Source organism: Neophocaena asiaeorientalis, unplaced genomic scaffold (genome assembly GCF_003031525.2).
Source record: "Neophocaena asiaeorientalis asiaeorientalis breed wild unplaced genomic scaffold, Neophocaena_asiaeorientalis_V1.1 scaffold964, whole genome shotgun sequence".
NCBI classification, from domain to species: Eukaryota; Metazoa; Chordata; class Mammalia; order Artiodactyla; family Phocoenidae; genus Neophocaena; species Neophocaena asiaeorientalis.
Window position 1 is genome coordinate 520,266 of NW_020175787.1, and position 14,212 is coordinate 534,477.

General features: G+C 56.0%; 2 protein-coding genes across 3 annotated transcripts in view; both read left to right on the plus strand.

The window, feature by feature from the left end:
- Window positions 1-8,393, plus strand: part of SYNPO (synaptopodin) — a 29,594-nt gene extending 21,201 nt beyond the window's left edge. Inside the window, exons 1-2 of one of the 2 annotated variants that reach the window (XM_024732265.1) lie at window positions 329-462; window positions 6,025-8,393. In XM_024732265.1, the coding sequence (XP_024588033.1) occupies window positions 6,357-8,393 (2,037 nt within the window). In that variant the 5' untranslated portion in view covers window positions 329-462; window positions 6,025-6,356. Of the gene's footprint in view, window positions 1-328; window positions 463-6,024 lie in introns of those variants that run through there. The other variant, XM_024732266.1, reaches the window with a different exon arrangement.
- Window positions 8,394-13,329: 4,936 nt separating this feature from the next.
- On the plus strand, window positions 13,330-14,200 carry LOC112391097 (classical arabinogalactan protein 9-like). Its single transcript, XM_024732234.1, has 2 exons — window positions 13,330-13,365; window positions 13,421-14,200. The coding sequence occupies exons 1-2, from the start codon at window positions 13,330-13,332 to the stop codon at window positions 13,832-13,834; spliced, it is 450 nt and encodes a 149-aa protein (XP_024588002.1). The 3' UTR covers window positions 13,835-14,200.
- Window positions 14,201-14,212: the final 12 nt, after the last annotated feature.

The following is a 14,212-nucleotide window of genomic DNA, read 5'->3' on the forward strand; positions in this document are numbered from 1 at the left end:
GGCACCACGAGCCGCTGGACTCCCTCTGACGGCTGCTGAGGGCGCAGGGAGCAGGTGAGCGAGCTCTCGGGCAGACCCTGACGTCAGGGACCCTGAATGCCAGGATGAGGACTTGCTGCTTGATCCCCCATGTCCTGGAGAGGAGGAGAGAGGCCCGACACACAGTGGAGCCAGGCGGGAGGAAGATGGATCTGGCAGCGTGGGGTGGGTAGATTGTCGGGGGAGAGACTGGGGGCGGAGAGACCATTTAAAAGGCTGTTGCGAAATCAGTTTTCCTGATAAAGAGCTAGGCTGAGTCATCTGTGGAGGAGAGAAGTCATATCCAGCTCCTCCGCGTTGCCGTCAACGTGGGATTTTCCTCTTTGTCAGCTAGTCGATTGGCTGCCTTTCGCGGAGGCTTTGAGAAGCAAGGCCGGCTCAGCATCCGGAGGGAAGCTGGGCTGCAGGGAGGACCCAGCCGGAGTGAGTAAAGCGAGCACCCAGAGGTGCCTTTGTGGTTTGGGGTGTGTGACTTAGGGCATACAGCATCCTCCTCTGTTCTCAGTTCCCCCTGGGCATTAAGGGAGAGGCATGCCATGACTTCTGCCCGCCGGTTGGTGGCCAGGCTGGAGCTAGGTCTGGGGCTCTTCACTTCCATTCCTATGCATCTCCCGTGTCTAGCAGTCCTTCCCACCTTGGTATGAATTATTCTCTGCGAGGAGGCCTGGCAGTCTGCTGGGACTCAGTCAGGTTGCACTCACCAGGACTTTGGCATGGATGGAGAACTCCCCAGGGAAAGGAGGCTGTGTCATTTCCTCCTTTCAGCAGGGAGGATGCGGGGCAGGGGCTGGCAAGGTAGTCAGGCCATTACTCAGGTCCAGTTCATCTTCCTGCCCCCGGCTGAGGCCGAGGTTGTGCAGCAGCCAGCCATTGGTTCCTTCCTGACCCCACCAGGGGGGCAGTTATCCCAGCCTGTTTACCTGTCCCGTTGCCAAGACTCCCAGGCAGCCACAATGGGCCGTCTCCAGCCAGTCTCTCTTCCTACCTCTGGCTCCCTGTCCCACTCCAACCTTCCCCGGGCCCTGGGCACTCCCATTGACGGCAGCCGTGTGAAGAAGAATTTCCTTGAATTCTCTCCCTGTCCTGACCTTCTGCTCTGGCCTCCGTTCCCCTGCCCTGCCTCCCTCCTCTGGATCCTCTGTCCAAAAGGCCTGATGGCCGGCAGAACAGGCAGCTGCCTACAGAAGTAATGGGGTGGGAGAAAGGGCTTCTCCCTGCCTGAGCACAACTTGAACTCAGGTCCCCTGACTCCCCACACCGTGCTCTTTCTACTCCACTAGTCTTTTACGTCCTAGCAGTCATCTCTACCTTAGTCACAATGCGTTTATCAGCTCTTCTCCTGAGAGGAAGAAGGACGACAAAGCATGAGTTGCTCTGGGCAGCTGAATATGAAGAGGAGAGGGCGCTGCCGCGGGCACTGATCACGAGATGTGGAAACAGAGGGGTCTTCAGACCAGCATCCAGGAGCACCAGAGTCTCTGTGGGTGCCCCTCCCACCGGAGTCAGGATCCGGAAGGCAGGGTGGTTAAGAAATGAGATTCAGCAAAACCAGATTTTGAGTTTTGAATCCCAGCTCTGCTACTTAAAAGTCATATGACCCTGGGCAGGTCTTTCTGAGCTCTGGTTTCATCTGCAAACTGGAAAGAGTGCTAGTACCTATCTCTTAGGGTCATCGGGAGGATGGAACAAGGTGATGGGTCTACAGCGCATGGCACAGCACTTTATACTGGGCAGTGGTGAGGGCTCGCTAATTATAGCACCCACTGTGATCTTCATGTGAAGGGCTGTACTCAGGGCTTCCTGTCCCCCTTCCCCACTTAAGGATTTAACCCTGTTGGACCCAGGTCTCCTGACGCTGGGCAGCTCTTCCTTGAGTCTGCCCTCACCCCTCCATCTCCGGAAGGCCGGTCTTCAGAGCTCCTCATCCATTGTCCAGGGTGGAGCTTTCAAGGGCCAGCCCTGAAGAGGCTGAGGGAAGAGGGGGGGTTAGGACTTGTACAGGTGCAGGCTGCAGCCAAGCAGACTGGGGGCTCAGCAAGGGGCCTCTCCCCTGTGGGCCTTGGCCACCTCTTGCCTCTCTGACACCAGGGACCACAATCTTGGACCCACCTGGCTGGGGCATCACTAGAGGTGGCAGTTCCCTAGTCTGGGGAATTTTGAATGGAGCTGCCACCCCCAGTGCCCTGCAGTGGGGGACTCTGGGATGCCCGTAGTTGGCCCAGCTCCCCTTCTCCCAGCTTTGTTTGTGCAGGGTGGCAAAAGTCATCTGGATTGCTGGCTGGGTCTGGTCCAAGCCTCCTGCCAAATTCCTTTTCCGTGGAGTCATTGCAGGCTGGGATGGGGGGCACGGGAGCTCCCTCGGAGGCAGGGCTCTCTCACCCCCTGGCGTTTTCTGCTGGGTTCCTCTTGTCCCAGAACAACAGTGTGGGGAACATGCCCACCCTGGCTGGGGGTCAGCAGACCAGGTCTTGGCCCGTGGCCTCCTCTGCAACCCCTTCCCTCTCTAAAGCCTCCCAGGCCAGCTTATCCCTGAGGGCCCTTCACTCTCTGACACTGGAGCATTTTCTAGCCCCATGGCCCTTAGAACCAGCCTTGGGATAGGACTGAAGCAGAGAGGTGAAGAGAAAAAAGAGAAAAGTGCAGGGATTTGGGAGGTCTGAATTACACAAACACTGAAGCCCTTTCTAGGAGCCTGGCACTGTGGGAACCTGCTAGCCGGGTACACAGTAAGAGCCCAATCAATGTGAGCTACGATGGCTGCAGTTGTGTCATAAGAGCCACTGGTGGGACTAGGGATGTTTATCCTGACCGTGCCCCGTGGGGATGTGATTTGTGACTGAGTCTCTGCAGGGCTGTCAGGTTGGAAAGAGAAAGCTCTTTATCTGTGTGGCAGTGAGGGGCAGAGTCATGTCAAGAGGTGGGAGTTAATATGAGGAGTGACTTTATAGCTAAAGAAAGAATGTTAATTAGCAGAAGGTACATCTTCAGGGTAGTGAGCTCCCTGTCAGTTGAGGGTATAAACAGAGGCTTGTACACGCAGGGACATGGCTTTAGGGACGCAGGAATTGTGTGGGGGATTGGACCCGGTGACAGCCATCTCTGAGATTCTGAGGTGCTGTGATTTGGGGCAATGATCCCTGCCTCCCAATAACTCTAGAATCCCCTGCTCTGTGACCTTAAGACAGTCACCCCTCTCAGGACCATGATCTGTAGGGTGAATCTCCTTTGCTAGAAGATGCTCTGACCCCTTCCAGGGTGTCACGTGGGGTCACCGTCAACTCCATCCCAGGGTAGCACGAGCCCTCGGTCCTCTCTACTTGGGCTGAATGACAGTAATCCCCCTGGCATCCACGATCTCAGTAGCCTCCAAACCCTAATGTCAGTGCTTTCATTTTTTTTATTATTATTATTTTTTTTTTTTGCGGTATGTGGGCCTCTCACTGTTGTGGCCTCTCCCGTTGCGGAGCACAGGCTCCGGACGCACAGGCCCAGCGGCCATGGCTCATGGGCCCAGCCGCTCTGCGGCACGTGGGATCTTCCCGGACCGGGACACGAACCCGTGTCCCCTGCATCGGCAGGCAGACTCTCAACCACTGCGCCACCAGGGAAGCCCCTGTCAGTGCTTTTATTACCTTCTTCTCAGCTAAGGAAACTGGCTCCGAGAGATGTAGTAACTTGCCGAGGTCACACAGCTAGCAAATAGCAGAGCCTGGATTTGGGCTGGGAGGCTTGGTTTCTAAGCAGACCAGAGGAGATGGGCATCACATGAGCTGAGCAACTCCTCCTGTGTTGCTGGCTTGTCCCCTACTTAAGTTCCCCACAGGGGAGCAGCCTGGCCCAACCCCCAAAGCCTTCATCATGGGGTGATCCAGGCAAGAGAGGAGCCCTACCAGGAGGAAGCAGGCGTCAGGGGCGTCAGGGGCGCATGGGACAGGCTGTGTGCTGTCACTGTTCTGGAACTGTGGCCACAGGTGTGTGTGGTGGGGAGCCAGGTCGTGATGGGAGGAGGGAAGGAGGAGGTTGGGGCCAGACAGCCTGTGGCTGCTGGGCCTGGTCCCACTGAAGCAGCTGTCGGCAGCCACTCTGTCCTGTGTGGGCCTCCCCGCTGACCCTAGTGTGAGCTCTACCCTGCACCCCTCTCCGAACCTTGGTTTCTTCATCTATAAAATGGGGGTGGTAGTGAAACAGCTCCTCTATAGGGGCCCTGCCAGCTCTGAGAGTCCATGAATTCTGAGCCTCGCTGGCAAGATGCCTAGAAAAACTGTCCCTGGAGACCCACTCAGCATGTCATGGCCAGTGCTAATGAGGGCAAGATAGGAGGAAGGGCAGGGTCAGATTCCTCAAGAACTAATTAGCTTCCCTCGGTGGGGGTGGGGTGACAAAGGAAGGAATTTTCCCAGCCACCGACTGAGCTGCTAGCCCGGCCACAGGCTGTCCCATCCATCTGTCCATAGGTTCATGTGTTCATGCGTCCATTTTTTCATTCTTTATTCAATAAGCACAAATTAAACACTGACTCTGTGCCAGCCGGGCACTGGTGATACAGAAAGAAATGGTTGCCTATAGTGAACTTACAGATTAATAGGGCCTGACCCCCAGCCTGATCCCTGACCTCAGGCCCCAGACTCCGGTCCTAGCCTGCAGCCCCAGCCTGAACCCCGACTCCCACCGACTCTGTCCCCTATATGTCCCAAAGGGACCTTTGGGACAAGCAGGCAGCTTGAGCATGCACTGTGGACCCAGAGAGAACTGGTGCTGACTCCAGCCTTGCCACCCTTTGCTGTGTGATCTTGGGTGAGTTACTTACAAGTCTCTAGACCTCATTTTCCACTTCTGTAAAATAGGGAGCAAGTAATGCTTGTGTCCTAGTGTTCTTGTGAGGATAAAATGAGGTAATGCAATGTTCTAGTAGAGTCACTGCTGAAATTAGCCCAATTTATTACTTTTATAACATTAAAGTATGAGAATTTTTCAATGATTGTTTAAATGAAAATGGTAAGAAATTCTGCAAGGACTTGGAAGAAACTATTAACAGTTGTTACCTGATTTGTGGTGTGGAGCACACAGAGGTAGAGAGACATTTTTTACCGTATACTTTTTTATGTTTTTAAGTTAAAAAAAATTTTTAGTCCATATAAATGTATTACCTATTCTAAAAAGAGGAAGTGTTAGTGTTAAGAAGTGACTATACTATGAGTTTGAAAGTGTAAAGGGCCCTAAGATATGCACTTAGGCATATGAATATCCTGCAGGTTCATTCATGCCCTCAGTAATGCTTCCTGAGTGCCCACTTTTTGCCAGGCACTATTCTAGGGGCTTGGGTTAGAGGGATGAACAAGTCAAGCAAGTTCAGCTCCCCCTTAGAGCTGGCGTTCTAGGTGAGGGAGACAGATAATAGACAAGGAAACGTGTAAAGAAGATAATACTGAATTGTGTTGAATGCTATGAAGAAAACAAAACAAAGAGATGGGTTGGGGGGTTGCTGATTATAGAGGAAGGCCCCTCCAGAGAGGTGACATTCACGTGAGTCCTGAGCGATGAGGAACCAACATGGAATGCCACTTGGGAAAAGATCATTCCAAGCAGACAGAACAGCAAGTGCAAAGGCCCTGGGGCAGGAACAAACTTGGCGTTTTCAAGGAACAGAAAGCCAGCCAGGACAAGATGAGTCCGAGATGGAGTGGGGCCTTGACTGCGAGGGTGAGGTGTTCTTGCTGAGTTTGGTAAAGTGCCATGTCAACAAACTTCAGGGGGAATCCAAACAAGGGGGCAGTAATCAGGGAAGGTTTTACATGGCTATCTGAGTTGGGCCATGATGGTTGGGTCAGGGATCTTTATGAGGAGATTCTAGGACACGGTGAGTAAAGATCAAATTCCGGAGGAAAAGGCCATCTGTAGTGGGGCATGGGTGACCATCTGTCTGTCTGTGTGTGTATCCCTGTGGCTCTGCAATCCCATCTGACTCGGCCTCTGTCCCTCCTGCAGCGCTGGGCCGGAGCACTAGCCTCACCGAGAAGGATCTAAAAGAGGCCAAGGCGAGGAGCCAGCAGATCGCAGCCCAGCTGACCACCCCTCCCAGCTCCAACTCCCGCGGCGTCCAGCTCTTCAACAGGCGCCGGCAGAGGGTGAACGAGTTCACCTTGGAGAGCCACGGCCAGAGGGGACAGAAGCCCGGCCAGGAGTCCCTCAGGGTGCCCCCCGCCAGCCCCACAGGCCATGCCCCAGGGCTCAGCCTGAGTCCCACCTCCCTCCCTGAACCAGGCCCTCCGAGAAACCCCGCCTGCCAGAGCGCTGACACAGGGGTCCCCGGTCACAGCATGGAGGGCCCCTCAGAGGAAGCCAACTTGCTGCGGCACCTGGAGAAGGTGGCCAGTGAGGAAGAGGAGGTACCACTGGTGGTTTATTTAAAGGAGAACGCGGCCCTGCTGACGGCCAATGGGCTCCACCTGTCCCAGAACCGAGAAGCCCAGCAGACACCCCCAACTCCACCTCCGGCCGAGGTCCACAGCCCAGCCACGGATGCCAGCCAAAACCCTCCCTCACCCAGCGCCACGCTCATCACGCCAGTTACCAACAGCAACCACAACCTGCCAGCCACAGATGTCGATCAGAACCCACCGGCAACTGTCCCCCCGCAGAGCCTGCCACTGTCCAGCGTCCAACAGAATTCTTCACAGGCACAGCTCCCGCCGAAGGGTGCAGTGCCAGATTTCAAACCCAGCACCCAGTGTGCTGGTGGGCAACCCCAGGAGCCAGCTGTGGAGGTGAGATCCAGCACCCTACTAATTGACAAGGTATCGGCTCCACCTACCACCACCAGCACCTTCTCCAGGGAAGTGACTCCCATCTCCAGCTCCAGGCCCCCAGCCCCAGATTTCATGTCCAGCTCCCTGCTCATTGATATCCAGCTTGGTGCCCCAGTGGCGTCCACAGAACAAGAGATGTCCGGGCGGGCAGCTGCCACCACGCCCACCAAACTGTACAGCGAGGTCCACCTCACGCTGGCCAAGCCCCCATCTGTGGTCAACAGGACGGCCAGGCCCTTTGGGATTCAGGCACCGGGCGGCACGAGCCAGATGGAACGAAGCCCCATGGTAGAGAGACGACATCTTGGAGAGAAGGGTCCCGCTCCCCGGCCCCCCAGCGTGGCAGACAGGAGCCCTCGGCCACAGAGACACATCATGTCCCATAGCCCCATGCTGGAGAGGAGGCCCATGGCACAGCGAAGCCCCGCCTTGGAGAGACGCCCCTTGGGGAACTTCACCCCGCCCCCAACCTATGCCGAGACCTTGTCCACAGCCCCCCTGACTTCCCGGGTTAGGTCTCCCCCCTCTTACTCTGCCCTGTACCCCAGCTCCGACCCCAAGCCTTCTCATCTAAAGGGCCAGGCAGTTCCTGCCAGCAAGACGGGCATTTTGGAGGAGTCGATGGCCCGCAGGGGCAGCCGGAAATCCATGTTCACCTTCGTGGAGAAGCCCAAGGTGACCCCGAATCCGGACCTGCTGGATCTAGTACAGACAGCGGACGAGAAGCGGAGGCAGAGGGACCAGGGGGAGATGGGCGTGGAGGAGGAGCCCTTCGCGCTGGGGGCCGAGGCCTCCAACTTCCAGCAGGAGCCCGCACCCCGGGACAGGGCCAGCCCCGCAGGTGCCGAGGAGATTGTCCCCGAGTGGGCCTCATGCCTCAAGTCACCGCGTATCCAGGCCAAGCCCAAGCCCAAACCCAACCAGAACCTCTCCGAGGCCTCTGGGAAGGGGGCCGAGCTCTACGCCCGCCGCCAGTCCCGCATGGAGAAGTACGTCATCGAGTCTTCGGGCCACGCGGAACGGGCCCGCTGCCCTTCACCCACCATGTCCCTGCCTTCGTGCTGGAAGTACCCCACCCACGCGCCTGGCGGCTTCCGAGTGGCGTCCCGAAGCCCGGCTCGGACCCCGCCTGCCTCCCTCTATCACGGCTACCTGCCTGAGAATGGGGTCCTGCGCCCAGAGCCCTCCAGGCAGCCACCCTGCCAGCTGCGGCCCTCGCTCTTTGTCCTCTCACCCATCAAGGAACCTGCCAAGTCCTCGCCCACAGCCGCCTCGCCTGCCAAGCCGAGCTCCCTGGACCTGGCGCCCAGCCTGCCCAAAGCAGCCCTCCCACCGTCGCCTGCCCTGCCTCGGCCCTCCCGCTCCTCCCCTGGCCAGGATGGCCTCCAGCCCACTGCCGTGAGCCCTACCTACAGCAGTGATGTCTCGCCCGTGTCTCCCTCCAGGGCGTGGTCTCCCCGAGCCAAGCAAGCCCCCAGGCCCTCCTTCTCCACCCGGAATGCCGGGATCGAGGCTCAGGTGTGGAAGCCTTCCTTCTGCTTCAAGTAATGGACCCCACAGGGATCCCGCTGCCTGTCAGAGCCCGCTCTCCGAGGGCTGGATGGAGAGCAGGAAGTGGCACAGGGCTGAGTCAGGAGTATGGGGACTCAGGTCTCAAGGGCTGATGCTGCCACCAGCTAGCTTTGTGACATCGGGCAAGTCACCTCCCCTCTCTGAGCTGCAGCCGCCCCTTCCCTACCACAGAGTGGTTCGACTCCATGTCTGAGGGATCTGAAGTCTGCCACTGCGGGGGGAGGAGGGTCACGGAGAGAGAACTCCCTTGGCAGGCCCTAACGAGGCTGGGGGGGCTTCACCTGGCCTTGGTGAGCTGTAGGGATGCCAGCGTCTTGCTGAGGGGCTTCTGCAGCATACAGAGCCTGCCCTGGCCTGTGGGACCAGCCAGCCAAGGGTCTGCCTCCTCAGCCACCCCGGTGGGGCCGTCCTCACTGTGGCCCCAGCTCTGGCATCTCTCTGCCTCTTGCTGGATTCTCACCTCCACAGGTCTCTCTTCCGCCCACCTCTGCCTTCCGGACACTGTTTCCTCTGCACTGCTTCAGAGACCTCTGCCTCGGCCTCCACATTTTCTCTTCTCTCGGGTTCTGCTGGATGAGGACTCAGCCCACCACTGCTGTCTGACACTCTTCTTCCTGGCCCTCTGCTCAGCTGCCTTCATGCCCGCTCCAAACATCTAGCTCCGCTTTCGAGACAGCTAACGCAGTTCATCCCAGACCTCAGTCCTGGTTCGACCTAGCTTGCCCTCACCGTTCTGGGATGTGGGAGGTCCCAGGGGACCCCTGAGAGACAGAGAGCCCTGTAGGAGGCTGCGCAGAGGTTGGTGTGCAGCTAGGAGAGAGGCCCCTAGCAGTGTATCCGTCAGCTGTTTTGCCTTCAACCTCAGCCAAGATCTGCACGACTGAAAGCAGCCGTCTACGTGCAGTGGAAGGGGCCGCAAGGAGAGAGGCATCTCAGCCTGCCGTGTGCTGTGCGACTTTGGCCAAGTCACTTTCCCTTTTTGTGCCTCAGTTTTCTCATTTATACGATGAGGGCCCTCCTAGCTGGACAATCTGTGAGGAATGAGGGGACAGGCTGGTGCTTTGGGAGAAAGGCCCTGTAAGTGATAAGACAGTCCCCTGGGAAGAGAGGGGAAGGAAATGGGACAGTTGCCATAGGACAGATGGTGAGTAGATGTAAGGGTGTCCTTGGGAGGGTGTGGCTGGAATGAGCTGCAGCAGGAGGCCAGGAGATCAGAAATTTAGGCTGGGACTGCTCAGGCTCAGGATCGCCTGGAGACGGTGGGAACATGGCAAGGGTTGGGGCAGGAGCACAGCAGCTCAAGGAAGGGACAAAGGAGACCTTAAGGTTTAGAAGAAAAGGCTAGGACTTAGGAGATCTGGATTCTCAAAATGGACTCCATGTGCAGCTTTGGGTCTCAGTTTCCCCATCATACTGTGAGGGTTTTGAGTCAGGTAGTCTGAGATCCTCACCACCTCTGACACCTTTGATGTGCTGCAGCCCCCCAAAACCACACTTTGTGGGGGTTAGAGAACATAGACGCAAGAGGCAGAATTCAGATGGAAGCTTCCCAAGACCGGGGGCGAGCACCACCCACTTTCTCTTTCCCAGCCCTATTTCTGGGCTCCCCAGAGGGGCGAGGGGTGGTGGAGGCGGTGCCCATGCCGGGCTGAGCCTGCAGTTTTCGTGAGCTCTCGGCTCATCTCCATGGCAACAGGGGGTGCCTTCCCAGTGAGTTCATTCTGCCCAGAACGTGGGGGCATGCATAGGAGAGTCGCGAGGGAGCTCGGCTCCTTCACGCCAAACCGCTCCCAGGGCAGAGTGAAGCCCATGTTCCGGACCCCTGCTCCCTTCCACCCCTGAGGGCCAGCAATGGAAGAGCCCACCCTCCATCCTGCAGCTCCTGTGATCAGGCTGGCTGAGCTCTTCCCTCAACTTTGTTTTCTCTCCTGTTCTCAATATACTCTGCCTCAAATCTGTCTTGCTTCTTTCTTTCTTCCACACTCACTGGCTGGTGGTCAGGGCCCTCTCCCTCCTCCCCAATTCTGGCCTGAGAAGTGAGGTGGGACTGCTCAGTTACGGCATGTGAGCCTGTGGTGTGTGTCCACGTGCTGCGTGCATCTGCTGAGTGTCTGGATCTGCCATGGGTACAGATGTGTGCTGGCTTGAAAGTGAGGGCTGCCCTCTGTCTTCCCTGGGTCAGCACTGAGGGAACCAGAACCCTGTGGAAATCATGTTCTGTTTTCTCCTTCCTTAAGAGTTTGGCCAAAAAGCCTGTAGAGCACGGGGGAAAACCCATGCCCCTTATGGTCCAGGTTTGTTCGAATTCTTTAAAAGTGGTATTTAAGTGCCTTTAGCCAGAGCATATATACTTTCTGGTTCCCTCAGCAGCCGCCCGCCCCCAACTCCCCATCGCCCCCATTATCTAAATGCGGCCACTTTCCACAGTCATCACTGCCGGGCTCTTGCATAAAATGAGTTTCTGCCCTCGTGGAGAGGAGCGTACGGCCATCAAGAGCCAGAAAAATGGGTGCTGGGCCCAGATCTGCATCTGACTCCTTGTGTGACCTTAGACAACCTGTGGGCCTCAGTCTCCCCTTCCATGCAACAAGAGGATTACAGAAGCTGTCTGGGAGCTAGCTCTCTTTGATCTCTGATAGTTCCTGTCTGACTCTGCTCTACTCGCACCTTCACCCCACACATGTGTCCTGCTTTGGGTCTGGTGCTGGGTTAAGTGGGTGCTCCTCTCTGAATTTTCACCCATGTGCATTTCCAAGGAGTTCTGGTGTATATGGTACATTGGGAACTTTTTCACAAAGTGAATAATTCTGATTCCCTGCAGCCTTTTTGTATTATTGACTGCTCCCCCGCCCCCCAACACACACACACACACACACACACACACGCACACGCACACGCACACGCACACGCACACAGTCAGTACCCAGACATGGCAGTTTCGATGAGGTCAGGCCCTGGCCCACCTCCAAAGGGTGAGGAGCTGCTTACCACTGCCCCCAACATTCCAACCCAGGCATTCTGAGAAGTAAATTCTGTTACTTGCTGGCCCTAGCCTTCCCCTTGTGGCCACTAAAGGCAGACCATCCTTGGAGATTTCAGACAGTTATCATAGCTTCTCTTGCCCCAGCCTGCTTTGCTCTTGGCTGAAAGCCCTGGTTGCTCTGCCTCAGTGCTTCTTGATGGACTTGGATCATGAACCCTTGGGCCTGCTCCCCCCAGCCAGGCTCACTGAAAGATTCCTGAGATGGCTCACAAACAGCAGCTCCCAGTGTCTCTTGCTCACATATACACAACTCTGACCCTGGGAGTAAAAGAGGTGGAGCCCATGCTGAGCTTTAACTTTCCTACTTGATGATTGGGGCCTTGGATGTCCCCAGGAGGTTCCTAACATTCCCAATCCCATTGAAAAATCTGTTCAGACTGCTATACGTTCCTCTATAGGTTAAAGGGCTCCATTTCTGAGTCTGGGCTCATCTGGTAGCTGCTGCATTGTTTGGAGAATACATGTACTTTACTGCTTCCTTTTGATTGGGAGAAATTAGATTCTCATTGGATGAGAAGCTGACTGGCTTGGCTGTGGCTGGTTACTGATTGGATGAGAGAATGGATCTTACGAGAGGTTCTAGATTTTGATTGAGTAGGAGGCACTGAATGGACTGGCTAGTTCTGGACTCTGAGGGATGACTGCTGGTGAATTTGGATCGAAGACCGAGTGGACTGGCTTGTTGCTGGAATCTGATTGGCTGAACAGCTGGATGGTTTAGCAGATACATGCTGGGCCTGGATCCCCAAGCCCTGTACTTTCAAACCAGTTCAAACTGCTTAAGCCTGCTTCCCACCTTTAAGCAACAGATAGTCACACACATTTCCTGGTGGGGCAGAACACACCAGATAGTTATTTACACATCTGAACTTCATTTTCATCACTGTAAAATGGGTGTGATAATACCAGCTACTTCAGCAGACTGTTGTGAGGATATGATGAGAGAGTAAGGATGAGACCGAACTTTGTAGACTGGAAAGTTCCTAAGGGGTAGGAAGCAGGTATGATAGTGTATAGCAGAGCAGTGTATAACTTCAGAGAGGTTCACCAACTTGGCCTCACGGAACCCACACTCCCCACCCCAAGCTGGCAAGAAGTCCAGTGAGGGGAGTGTGCTACCTAGGGAGGAACGACCCAACTTCCTTTTATGTTTCCATCTGTCAGTGGGAACCTCCTCCCTGTTCAAGGTGTCCAAGGAACAATTAGGAGGTGACCATGGAAACATGGCAGGGGGATTGAGACAGAGAGGGCCTTTCCCTAAGTCCAACTTTAGTAATAATGATCAATATTTTTGCTTGTAATTTTTTGAATAGATATTATATCCATATGGTTCAAAACCTTAAACTTGTATAAAAAGTATATAATACATTAGAAGCCTTATTCCCACTCCTGTGGCTGTGTCCCCTGCCCTGTTCACCCCATTTCCTAACAGAGAGGCACTCTGGTTAGTTTCATGTGTATCATTCCAGTATGTCTTTAAGGTAACTAACATCTATTGCGCACCTACTCTCTTCTAGGGAACCTTCTCATACTGTGATAGTCTTTGATGTAAGTTATCTCATTTACTCCTCACAACAATCCTATAGGATACATGCTGATATTATACTCCCATTTCACAGAGGAGGAAACTGCAGCCCAGGGGCTTCGAGTTGCTTCTTTTGCTGAAGTAACTTGCCCAAGTTCATTCAGTAAACAAAGGGGTCTGTCTCCAAAGCGAGCGTTCTTAAACCGCCAGTCATCTGCCTCCCTGCTAAGCGCAGGGGCAGGCAGCGTGGGCTCGTTCAAGCACCTGAAAGATGAGAGTTGGGGCACCTGCGTTTTTCTGCAGGCACTACCTGACTTTGGTCGCTGGCTTCCCGACTCTGTACAATGGACACAGCCAACTCGATCCCTTCTGAAACCCTGGTATAGAGGAGCCCAGCACTAACGCCTGCCCCCACCCTCTCTGTTCTCTCCCCAGGACGGCCGAGAGAACCTGCCCACCTCCCCGCCCTGGACGCCGGGCGCTTCCCGGCCCCCCATCTCCCCGCCGAGGGCGCTGCCACCGCCGCCACCGCCGCCGCGCATGCGCTCGCCCCTGCCGTCCCGACCCGGCCAGGCCGCGGACCCCGGGACAACGTTCGCTCCCATCCCCCGGAGCCCACTGCCCGCCGGGCCCTCGCCCTGCGCTAGTCCCCGGAGCCCGCTGCCCGCGCGACCCAGGCCCTTCCCCTACCGCCGCTCGCCCACGGACTCCGATGTGTCCCTCGACTCCGAGGACTCTGGGGCTAAGTCGCCCGGCATCCTCGGCTACAACATCTGTCCCCGCGGATGGAACGGCAGCCTGAGGCTCAAGCGTGGCAACCTACCCACGGAGGCCTCCTGCACCACCTAAAGGCTTCCCCGCCCACACCCCATCCCTGCCCCGGGAGAGCCGAGCCAGAAAGTGTCGTGGGGCTTGGGAGCTCCCAGCACCATGTCCCCAAGGGTCTGGCCTCTTTGATAGCCCCAGAGATAAGGGGTCAGGGGAGGAGAGCTCTGGGCTTGGGGTGGTGATCCAAGCTTGGGTTCTAGCCCTTGCTCTGTCATTCAGTCATTGTGGGAAAGACCCTTCCTCTGCTCCTCAGCTTTCCCATCTGTTTAATAGAGCTTTGGCCAAGGCAATCTCCAAACTTCTAAATTACCCCTTCTATCAGTACACACACACTAGTGCCTTGGAAGAGGCAGGGTGTTGTATGTATGGACCCCTAGACTTGCTGCATTGCAGGGTTCT